The sequence below is a fragment of the Melospiza georgiana genome, chromosome 16, assembly GCF_028018845.1.
Source record: "Melospiza georgiana isolate bMelGeo1 chromosome 16, bMelGeo1.pri, whole genome shotgun sequence".
Lineage (NCBI taxonomy): Eukaryota > Metazoa > Chordata > Aves > Passeriformes > Passerellidae > Melospiza > Melospiza georgiana.
In genome coordinates this window covers 5,614,761-5,627,086 of record NC_080445.1, presented here as the reverse complement: position 1 = coordinate 5,627,086, position 12,326 = coordinate 5,614,761, and the positions used below count along the sequence as shown (strand labels likewise).

The following is a 12,326-nucleotide window of genomic DNA, read 5'->3' as shown; positions in this document are numbered from 1 at the left end:
TGCACATTGATGCTGTGGCTTTTCTGGAGACACATGACAGACAAGAAACCCCATCCAGAGGTGAAAGTGGCCCAAAAGACGCCAAACACCCCCCACTACCCCTGCCCAACTGCATCCTTGTGAGGCACCATCAAAGAAGTGAATGTCAAACAGAAACACCATTTCCAGAAGCCAAATTTGCAGCTTCTGGAATTTGTCAGAGGATTTTCCAGCAAAATCCAGCATGCTTTCCACAGGCAGCCTGGTGGTGCAGCCATGCCAGCTTTCTGTCAAACAACCGCTCTAATGAAATTTTAAGTCAGAATCCAAATTCTTTGCTCAGGCTGCAAGGAGAGCCACTGCAGCAGAGACTAAAAGCCTGTCTAGCTTCACACTCCTCTCCTATCTACAAAGTTCTTGCTGTGAGGACTTGCTTTAAAGAGCTTTGTGGAGGGATGAGACAGCTGGGGGCTCCTTCAGCTCTCTGTGCACCAGCTCAGCCCTTGCAGAGCCTGAGCATTGATGTGCATCCCCTGCCAAGAGCAGCACCCCACAGCAAGGGGAGAGCACAAACACAGGGGTTTGGCTCTCAAGGCATAAAACCCCTGCATTGTGGGTTTGGAGAAGTTAAAACTGATTCTGAGCATGCAAAATCACAACATTCTCTGTTAAAATGCTAACTGGTTCCTTTTTTGGTTTCATTGCTTTACATGCACTGTCCAGCACACCCCAACACTATTTTTCAGAGTGGTTAAACACCAATTAAAACCATGTAGGAAGCAGCCTCTGTCAGTAGCACCTTAACCTTGTAGCAATTTCCTTTGGAAATTAAAGGAATCAATATGAATTAACAGGTTTACAAGCTAACAGCAAAGAGAAAATGAACAAGGAGAGTAAATCCCATGGCTGGTCAGGATTGAAGGACTGGGCAGATCTCAGCACTTGGGTGACTCGAAGAATTCCTGAGGCTGAGTGCCCAATTTGAGCCACCAAGGAGGCTCCACCATTGGGAATGAACTGATGAGCAGCCACTCCCAGTGGCCACACTGCAGCACCTCAAATTTTACACCCAGGACATCACCCACGGCACTTCTGAAAGCTGTGGATGTAAAATCTGAAAACCCTAAAAAAAAAAAAAAATCTAAAAAAACTCCCAAACCCCAAAAACCTAGTTATTAATAAAATAACTAGGAGCCTGAGCAAATCTCAATTTTACCCCTGTGGACATTATGCAATGAAGTTTTTATAGCTATAAAGTGTTTATTCTCTATGAAGCACTGGCAAAAGGAGGTGACAGAGGAAGGGGTGAGGAGTTTGCAGCCCAGGCATGGCAGAGGAGGGGCCCTGCTGACCTTCCCACACCACACCAAGGTGATGGGCTTGGTAGCTCCTCCAACAAACGTACCAAGCTTCAAATTATTAAAAAAATAAATAAAAAATCCAGAGATCTCCCAGGCAATTTTCCCTCTGCACATCTCAATCAATACAAAAAGGCACTTGAGCAGTAACTGCTGTTCTGAGGATGAGGGCATGGATGGTGTGTGCCCCTCTCTGATGTCTCACAACCAGCCCATCCACCTCACCCTGCCCCATTTTCTGTGCTCACAGCCAGGACACTGAGCTGCTCTGCATGAGGAGCAGGTGCAGCTCCCACTGACCCAAGCACAGACAGGAGCACAGCAAAGCTCTGCAGCTCCTTCTCAATGCCACAGCATGAGGCTCTGCATGCCCAAATCGAGCAACAGAAAACCATGCATTGTAGCAAGGACAGGGATGTACTTCCAGCTCTGCAAAATCCCAGTGAGAGATTATCTCACTTTCTTCTATCAGTTTTCAGCCAGTAAAACACTGAACAAAGCCTTTTTCCTTTGCCTTTACTCAAGAGGGAGTACCTGCTGCTGAGCGGTGAGTCAAAACTCAGCCACGTGCTTGCAATGGGCCTGCCCCACAAAAATCTGTTTCCCAGCTCTCCATCTGCTGCTGTGGCCCACCAAGCTGGGCCACGACCCCTTGTGACCATCCAGAGAGAGGTTTTGTGGTTTAAATTCCACACCCAAAGCTCTTTGGGCCAACCTTGTGGTGGTGTGGGAACACCCCAGAGTCTGGGACTCATCTCAGTGTCAGGGACTGCCCAGAGGAACAGGAGCTGCTCTGGTCACTGTCCCTGGGACATGGGTCAGTGCTGGCAGGCAGAGATGACAGGAAGGAAGGGGATTTTTTGTTTGTTTTGGGGTTTTTTTGATTTGTTGGGGTTTTTTTTGGTGGGGTAATTTTTTCACCTATGAACTTTCCCTGGGCAATTCCAGAGCACCCCTCCAACTTCTCAAACCTGTGCCAAGTGTCATGCAGAACCAAGAGGCTACAATGGGGTTTTTGAAGGATACAGAAGCCAAATGCAGCAGGCAAACACCATTAATTCCCCAAAGAGCCAACCACAGCACTGCAGGCAAGAAGAAAAAAGGACAAGCTGGCACTGCAGCACTTCCTCCCCCCAAACTTCACAATTCCTCATGGAACCAAGGCAGAGGGATCCCAGAAACAGCATTATAAAATTAACATGCTTCCAATGAACAAAGAGCTGCCCAGGCACTGCAGCTGCTGGAATGAGAAGCTCCAAAAGCTCTCAGTGCTGCAGAACATGGTTGGAATCACTGCCAGTGCTGGATGGAGGTGTCACCCATGGTGATGCTTCCCAGGGCTGCAGGCTGGGAACAGCTCATGCTCTTGCAGTGACTGGACTGCAGCGAGGCGGGGAAAAGCTAAATTTACATCCCTGGAGAAAGCAGCACTCCCCTGCACTTGTTCAGCATCATCCTGAGAGGAACAGAGAGCCCTGAGTTAGAGAAAGAGAAATACAACTGGGCACAGCATCCTTGAGACAGGTGTGGTGTGCCCACAGCCTGCAGCAGTGTCAGGGCATTCTCTGCTCCTCTCAGGGGTCACACCCATCCCACTGCTGCCATGGCAGGGACCCAGCAGTGCTGGCCCAGAGAACCAGAGCACAGGAACCAGGCCATGCAGGCTGGGAATTGTCCCAGTGCAGAACAGGCACAGCAAGGCTGGGACCAGAAAAGGGTCAGAAATTTGTGTTCCAGCTGCTCCCAGGAAGATTGGCCTTGCCTCCCAATGAATCAGTAAATAACCAAGAACAACAAATCCTTTTAATTCCCTGCTCCTCACAGGTTCCCAGCCCAGCATGATGCTGCTCCATCAGCCATGGACCCCAGTAAGGTCCCTGTGAGCTCACACAGCTCCAGCAGGGTCCCTGTGAACTCAGACAGCCCCATTAATGTCCCTGTGAGCTCACACAGCCCCAGTGAGGTCCCTGTGAACTCACACAGCCCCAGTGAGGTCCTTGTGAGCTCACACAGCCCCATTGATACCATGTGAGCTCACACAGCCCCAGTGATGTCCCTGTGAGCTCACACAGCCCCACTGATGTCCCTGTGAGCTCACACAGCCCCATTGATGCCCTGTGAGCTCACACAGCCCCAGTGAGGTCCCTGTGAGCTCACAGAGCCCCATCAGGGTCCCTGTGAGCTCACACAGCCCCATTGATGTCCCTGTGAGCTCACACAGCCCCACTGATGTCCCTGTGAGCTCACACAGCCCCATTGATGCCCTGTGAGCTCACACAGCCCCAGTGAGGTCCCTGTGAGCTCACAGAGCCCCATCAGGGTCCCTGTGAGCTCACACAGCCCCATTGATGTCCCTGTGAGCTCACACAGCCCCACTGATGTCCCTGTGAGCTCACACAGCCCCACTGATGTCCCTGTGAGCTCACACAGCCCCATTGATGCCCTGTGAGCTCACACAGCCCCACTGATGTCCCTGTGAGCTCACAGAGCCCCATTGATGTCCCTGTGAGCTCACACAGCCCCATTGATGTCCCTGTGAGCTCACACAGCCCCACTGATGTCCCTGTGAGCTCACACAGCTCCAGTGATGCCCTGTGAGCTCACACAGCCCCAGTGAGGTCCCTGTGAGCTCACACAGCCCCATTGATGTCCCTGTGAGCTCACAGAGCCCTGGCTGGAGCTGAGCCAGTGCCTGGCAGAGCTCCCCAGAGTGACACAGCTCTGCAGGATGGAGGGAGGGAACAGCAGAGCAGCATTGGGGCTGAGCTGCACTGGGCACAGCAGCAGGCACAGACCCTGCTGCCAGCCCACAGCAGCAGCAATGGGGATGCTCCTGCTCTGCAGGCTGCTCCAGCAGCTCCTGCTGCCTCTCCCTGTGCAAGGAGGGCCAGGTGTGATTGGGTACCTGCATCTCAGGACACCCCAGCTGCAGGGACCTGCCCTGCTCTCTCCTCCAGCACGAGCTCTGCACCCCTCAGGCAGGGATGGGCCATGGAAGGAACCAGGACTCTGCTCCTGGGCAAGCTGAGCACCATCAGAGAGGAGCATCTGACTGGATTAACTGAGACTTGGGAGCAAACAAAATCAAAACCCCCCAGAACTGTATCTCCTGCCAATCTTGCTTCTCCAACCCCAACATGACAAGCACACACAAGTCCCAAAATGGCACAGCCAAACTGCTGGGGCTCTGGAGCTCTGAACACTGCATAAATGGATGCTGTTTTCTTGCCAGGCCAGGCAGCTCCACTCACACAAAAATAAAAACACCTTGGTACACAGCAGGGTTGGACCCTAAAAGCCAAATTCAGTCCATCCCCTTCACCCTGGATGGCAGAGCAGGTTCTGCTGCTCAGCTCCTTGCTCCCAGCTCACCAGGGAGGTTACTCCACACAGCCTTTCAGCTGCCTCCATGGAGCAGATTATTTGCATCTAGGTGGAAAAACACCCAACAGAAACCCCCATCCAGTATTTCTGCATTACAAATAACCCAGCATCTCACCCCAGCAGATCAGCAAGTTCTGCCTTGCTGCAGAAGGGGGCTTTGAAAAGGCAGAGGAAATCAATGGGCAGAAATTGGCATCCTTGCAGCTCTAGAAACTTGGAAGAGCCTGGGGAACAGGCAAACTATTGACTCCCCTGCATCATCTCCCTGTACTTATTAAACAGGATCCCACACGTAGCATAAACTCTACCATATGTGTGCAGAAGGAAAAACATTTTCAGGATTTTTATAAATGAAACCTCAATTGTGGCAAAAAAAAAAAAAAAAAATAAAGTCTTATGCTAAAACTAAAGTATTGCAGAGGCTGCAGCTGCACAAACAAATAAATGTTGTTTACCAGCAGAGGTATTTACTTACTGGCAGTCAAGATAGGTTGGTTTATAATAAAACGGTGGCATTTTAGATTCATATTTTGCTTTTGCTACATTGTTTCCATTCGAGGCCATAAACTGTAAAAAGAGGAAAAAAACAGGAAGAATTAAGAAAATTTTAACAGTATTTTCTTTTATTTTCTTACTTCTACAAAGCAATAAAATTATTGGGATGGAGGACCTGTTCTCTTACTGAGAGGTTCGCCCAGGACTGTGCACAGAAGGGTTGCTGCAAATAAATGTTGGTTATTATTGCAAATAAATATTGGTTATTATTGCAAATAAATATTGATTATTATTGCTAGGGATCCTACAGATTAAAATGATGCTGAGGACACGTCCCAGCCCCACCTGCACGATCCCCACAGGAGCAGGAGGCAGCACACAGTGACATTTCCCCCCCAGGCTTGGGAATCAGATGGATCCCAGGAATCCAAATGGGGATTAGGAAACCAGGAGGAAAAACCTCCCACTGGCTTTTAGTCTCCATGTGCTACAGCCCCAGCAGGGTGAAAACACATCCAGCCTCTGACAACACATCCTGTGCCTCAGATCACATCACTTGTGCCAAAAGGATGAGTTTGTTTTTGCAAAGTCATTGCAGCTACCTCAGGAAGGAGCTTGAAGTGATAGACAAATAAATAAACAAACAAATAAATATATAAAAGTTCTATCTCCCTTGACAGCCCTTCTTTCCAATAAATCAATCTATAATGTTTTTATCTCCCCTGACAGCCCTCCTTTTCTTCTGATACACAAATCGTTGGTTGAGAACTCAGCAAAGAAAACTTCTTATTTCCTTATTCATACATTTTGTTTATTGAAATTCACTTTATAAGTGTAAAAAACCCCATTCTTTTCCAGGCAGCCATGCTAAATACATTTTGTTTTGTGTCAAATGCCAGGTATACAAACACAACAAGCAACTAATTTTTTTTTTTTATTGTTATTACTGTCATGGTTTTGAATTTCTCACATTTATATATTTAATCTATTCCCCCCAAAATACCAGGGGAGGAAAAATCCATGGAACACTAAGGCCTATTGTGATAAAACACACAATTCCATGAGGTGCAGCTTTCAGGAAAACCTCAACTCTACCCACAGAAGACAGAAATCAGTGACTGGTAGAGTCCTTCATGCCTTTGAAGACACCAGCAGTCAAAGCAGAAAGGTTTCCTGCGTGCCTTTAGCAGCACCACAGAAATCCAGGCCGGTGTGGGGCATAAATAGAGGGAATTTATACTGTGAGAGTTTGGTTTTCCAAGCTGTGAATTTAAGAGGAGCAAAGCCAGAGACAGCTGAGCTGGGCAGGGGTGGTGGGCTAGGCAGACAGGTCTAGTCTGTGAGAAACACTGAGAAGAAGAAAGGAACAAGAGAAGACAACTCATTAAAAATTAGTGTATTTTATATGCCATTTCACTGACATCTTCATAGGGGTGAGGAAATAATACGGGCGCTGTACTTCAGCCAGCACCAAACCTCGCTCCCACATTCACCACCCAGACCTGCTCTGTCACACCCCATTTCCTGCGGCATTTTTAGGAGGGGAAGAGCCCAAAGGCCTGGCAGGGGCCCTGGCAGAGCCCTGGCAGGGCAGGGCAGGGCAGGGCAGGGGCAGCACGTACCTCCACCTGGGCATCGTCCCACTCGTCCAGGCGCACCGACTTCACCTTGCTGACCTGCGGGATGCTGCGGTGGATGCCCGAGCAGCTCAGGCAGATGAAGATGCCCAGGCTGTGGGATGCCCAGTCCGGGTCTGCAAGCAAGAAGGAAAGAGGGAATTGAACTTTACTGAGCTTTTGGATTCAGGGCAGCGGGAGGGAGGCGGAGACAGGGCATGGCAGGGGGGTCAGGAGCTCAGGGCATGGCAGAGTTCAGGAGTGACCAGGTCTGATGCCCCCGAGTCTAAAGGCATCAGGTAAATAGACAAGGAAAATAAATGTTTCTATTGACAGGAATACAAATTAAACTAACAATTATCAGACTGCAATCCCCAATGCAGCTGTTATTCCCCAAACCCCAATACACAGACAGCTGCATGTGCCCAAGACCTCCATAGCTCACTCCATGCTCACAAGAGAAGAGGGGAATATCCTTCTCTCATGAGGAAATTCCACTCAAAAACTGCATGGTACAAAGACTACATCAGCTCAGGGAAGCCGCTGTGCTGCTCCCTTTTTATTTATTTATTACATGTGCTCCACACAGAGATTTTCCTCCCACAGCTGCAGCTCCCACATCAGCCCAGCCCTCCATGCCAGGAGGTTTCCAGCCCTTGCCTCACTGGAAAAATGCCACCAGTGGTAGCTCTGTACTTTCTCTGAGCAAAACCACGCAGTGTTTACAGCCCCGGGCTGACGTCTCACACAAAGCACTGTAAACAGAGTCCCTTGCCTCCAAATTCCTCCCCGGAGCAGGGACACAGAGGGACAGGAGGAGGGCAGGGGCAGGGCACATCCAGCAGTGTCCCTGGCACTGCCTTGCCAATGCAGCCAATACAGGGATCTTTGTTTGAATCCAAGGCAAATGTCAGTGCCTGCAGCCCCAGCTGTGCCCCAGCAGCACGAGTTTCACTGCAGGTCACCCAGGCAGGCACCAAATCCTCCATCCTGCCCAGAGCCACAGGGCTGGCAGCCCCTCAGCCACCCCACGGCACCAGGCTGGCACGGGGTAAGGGCAGGTCTCTGACAGCCCCTCACCATCCTTTTATCCCCCCCTGAACCCTCAGTGCCCACAGCACAGCAATTGTTTATAAAAGGCAAGGGGATGTGCTTCCTCCTCCTTATCCATATTTAATGCTCTGGCTGGGTCAGTGCAGGGAGCAGGCTGGCATGGGGCAGCTCAGCTCTGAGGGGGAAACAAGGGCTGCCACCAGCCCTGCCCTGCCTCAGGGACAGCCACCAGGGACAGCCACCAGCCCTGTGTGCAGGGACAGCCTGCAGGGACAGCCAGCAGCCCTGTGTGCAGGGACAGCCACCAGGGACAGCCTGCAGGGACAGCCACCAGGGACAGCCACAGCTCTGCCCTGCCTGCAGGGACAGCCACCAGGGACAGCCACCAGCCCTGTGTGCAGGGACAGCCACCAGGGACAGCCAGCAGCTCCCCCAGCACACCCTGGGGAAGGGCAGTTCAGTCCCCCAGAGGTGGCTCTGCTCAGATGCAAACCCCAGTGCAGAATGGGGATTCTCATCAGACACAGCTGGGTGCCCACAAGGGAGAGGGGAGCAAATTCCCAGGCTGGCACAAGTCAGACACAAATATGGGTTTTTTCTGTTTCACAGGGTCTCCTATCCTCACCAGAGACCCCAGTGACTACAACTCAAGCCTGGCAAGCACAAAGCAGTCAGGTTGATCTAAGGGCCTGGTGCTGCCCACAGCTTCACACCCCATCCCAGATCATGTCCCCTCTCATTCCAACCTCAAGGATTGTGCCCAGTTATTGGGCTGGCAGCAAGAATCAAGAGTTTTGCATGCTCAGGCACTTTCTGGGTCTATCTCATCATATTGTCCTCTCTCATCTCCAAACACGTTTGTAATCAAAGCCTGGGGCCCTCCAAACTTGCTGCCACAAAAACACCCCAAGGTTCAGCACTGCTGAGGGTCCCAAGGGAAGCACCAGGCAGGAGGAGAGTTCAAAGACCTCAGGTACCAACTTAGCCCCATCCAAAAAATTGCTGGGTAGTGAGAACCCCCAGCACAAACTGATCTGCCAGGGCAAGCCTCTCTGAAACGTCACCCTTACCACAATTTGAGATTTCTCGTGGCTCTTGTGTCGCAGACATCTTTTATGAAAAATCCTTTTTTAGGATTTTTCCTCCTGAGAAGCTGAGAGGCCTCAAGAACAAAATGTAAACAATGGTTATCTGCTGCTGTGGAATGCAACAGGTGGATCTTTGATTGGCCCATGTTGGATGTTTGTAATTAATGGCCAATCACAGTGAGTTAGCTTGGACAGAGAGCCGAGCCACAAACCTTTGTTATCATTCTTTCCTATTCTATTCTTAGCCAGCCTTCTGATCAAATCCTTTCTTCTATTATTTTAGTATAGTTTTAATATAATATATATCATAAAATAATAAATCAAGCCTTCTGAAACATGGAGTCAGATCCTCATCTCCTCCCCAATCCAAGAACCCCTGTGAGCATGGTCACACTCTTGCTCTCCCAGCTGAGGACATCCAACAGGGAGCAAGGCAGCCCAGACCTTCCCAGGCTGCAGCTGGAAGCCAGCAGGAATTTCTCAGCATCCTCTGAACAGCCCAGAGGGCTGCATGCCAGCCCTGTGACCTCCCCGTGGCCCAGCCCTGCCACAGAGGGTGGAGGATTCCCCAGCTCCTGGGGGGCTCTGCCACAGCTGCTTCCCCTTCTGCCCCACTGCCCGCCCTCGTGACGCCAGAGAAACCAGGGAAATTCAGAAAATTCAGCCTCACCCACGCGTCTGAGGGGCTGTGACACACCCCAGGCAGGGCCAGCACTGCAGGGATGCTCCTGCAGAGCCCTTCTGGGGCTTTGGGGCTCTCAGGGGCTGCACTGCTCCCCAAACACATCACGGGCCCTCCCTCTGCTCTCCAGCACAAATTCTCAGCTCAGGGACAGGGACAACACCAGAGATCCCCAGCCTTGGCTTATCACAGACCCCAACCCTCCCAACGACTGCACCAGAGATAAGACAACATCTTATCAAACACGAAAATAAATTTTCTCACAAAACACTGAATTTTTGGGCTACACCATTAGTTTAGTGAGCCACTGACCCCAGGCTGCATGGATATGGATGCCTCCACAGACAGGTGAAAGCCCCCTTGCTGCTGGACACTTCAACAGCTGGAACACCTTCTCCATGCTGGACATTACTGAGAGTTCAGTAATTTTATTATTCTGTCTGGATATGAGCCAAAAAAGTGCAATGAAATGGCAATATGTCATAATCTGGGCTTTTTGGGCATTGCTCAAAAAAGATTTTTTTTTTTCCTAAAGCCTCCAGAATTTTGAGCAAACAGCAGTGAAGCCTAATGAAAACTCTCCACATGCCCAAGTTCCACACAAATTACTTTATTCCATTATTTGAAGCCAAAAGGAATAAAAATGAACGAGGAACAACGGGAACATTAAAGCAAATACTCTGCTGTAAGTGCAGAAAGGCTCTGATCCTGAATGACCAACTCTAGCCCTAAAAGGCTTTCACTGCCCAGTGTGGCAGAGATTCCTGGTAACTCATAAACAGATCATAATGCCTTTCAAAATTAAGACATGAGTCAGCTTCATTTTAAAAATTAAAGAAACAAACAAAGCTAAACTAAGCTCAGGAGAAGGGCACTGGGCTGGTATTTTCCCATCTCATTCATCTGAAAGCAAAGGCACAGCCAGAGATTAGAGAAGCACCCAAAACAAAACTAAACCACTTGGTGTGCTTTAAATTCAGCTAAATTCAGAAATTAACTTGTCCACCCAGCCCTTTTTACCACCATAAGCCTCAGGAAAAGCCAGCACAGTGAACCATGAACACTGCAGCTTGAACCCAGCACTCCTGAACTTAGGGAAAAATAAAAAAAATGAAGGATAGGCACAGAAAATATTATGGAAGAAAAAACAACAAAAGACACAGGACAACTTATAGAAGTCAAAGAGATTGGAAGCTGGATGGTAATGGATTTAAAAAAAAAATTAAAAATCAGTGCTTCCTGTATCTAGAATATAAACATGGGGTTCCAGTTTGAAAATCCCTAGATTTCCATCAATCCAACATCCCATGAAGCAGAGCAGCAACAGGCTCAAAGCAGAGGAGGGCAAGAACTGAAAGAGCCCCAAAATTTGGATGCTCCTGCTCCACCTTTTGCCTTAAACCACATTTATCACTAGTTATAGCAGAATATGATGACCAAGGCAAACATGAGGCCAATGCACAGCAACACATCCTCAGCACACAAAGGATGCCCTGGTCCTGCTGCATCCCTGCCCCTGCAGCTGGTCCTTGCTTGGGATGGAGATCCAGTGGATCTTCCTGAACCCTCTCCTGTTTGAGGTGGCAAAGAGACCTCTCCAGAAAAAAACAAAACCTCTTTTACCCTGCACTGGAAATGGGGCTCATTGATACAGGGGCAGAACCACAGGGATTTTAGTGCAATCCACACAAGCACAAAGCCTTTCCTGCCTGCTGCTCATTCCCTCCCTGCCCCAGCCTGAGAACCTCGTGTTCAGCACCAGAGTTCTGTGGCTGTTCACTCCGGGGAAGGATCAGGAGGCTGACAAACACACCCTGGTCATGCATGCTGAAAAATAACAATAAAAGAGTTAACACCGAAGTCAAACCACCTCCCACCAACTCTCCTCTCTAAGTAGGAAAATTTTTCAGTGGAGGCACTGAACTTGCCAAGGTCTTTTAATCCAGCTGGCAGGTCCCCCTCACTGTGTGCAGCCCACGATTGTGCTGCAGCCCAGGCACCAGGACTGGACAAAAAACACCATCACATTGAACCTCCTTTGTTCAAAAAGCCCCTTTTTCCCCTGCAGAAAGTGGCACTGAGCTAAACACAACTACCGTGGGATTTTTAATTTTTTCTCCCCCCTTCTTACTCTCTCTGCTTACAGCTGGGGAGAAGGGATGGCTGATTCCAGGGACAAAAAAAAAAAAAAAACTAAAAAAGCTCAAAACCAAACCAAAACAAACCCCAAAAAACGAAACAAAAAAAAAAAAAGAAAAAAAAGGAAAAAAAAGGGAAAAAAGGGAAAAAAAGGGAAAAAAAGGGAAAAAAAGGGAAAAAAAGGGAAAAAAAGGGAAAAAAAGGGAAAAAAAGGGAAAAAAAGGGAAAAAAAGGAAAAAAAAGGAAAAAAAAGGAAAAAAAAGGAAAAAAAAGGAAAAAAAAAGGAAAAAAAAGGGAAAAAAAGGGAAAAAAAAGGGAAAAAAAGGGAAAAAAAAGGGAAAAAAAGGGAAAAAAGGGAAAAAAAAGGGAAAAAAGGGAAAAAAAAGGGAAAAAAGGGGAAAAAAGGGGAAAAGGAAAAAAGGAAAAAAAGGGAAAAAAGGGAAAAAAAGGAAAAAGGGGAAAAAGAGGAAAAAAAAGGAAAAAAGGGGGAAAAAAGAAAAAAAAAGGAAAAAAGGGGAAAAAAGGGAGGGAG

The 12,326-nt window shown here is 48.8% G+C and overlaps 1 protein-coding gene across 1 annotated transcript in view; it reads right to left on the bottom strand.

Annotated features, from left to right (window-relative positions):
* Window positions 1-12,326, bottom strand: part of ADAP1 (ArfGAP with dual PH domains 1) — a 49,359-nt gene that overhangs the window by 32,847 nt on the left and 4,186 nt on the right. Inside the window, exons 2-3 of the mRNA XM_058035175.1 lie at window positions 6,839-6,969; window positions 5,197-5,288 (exon numbers count right to left, since the gene is read on the bottom strand). Coding sequence (XP_057891158.1) covers window positions 5,197-5,288; window positions 6,839-6,969 — 223 coding nt within the window. The remainder of the gene's footprint in view (window positions 1-5,196; window positions 5,289-6,838; window positions 6,970-12,326) is intronic.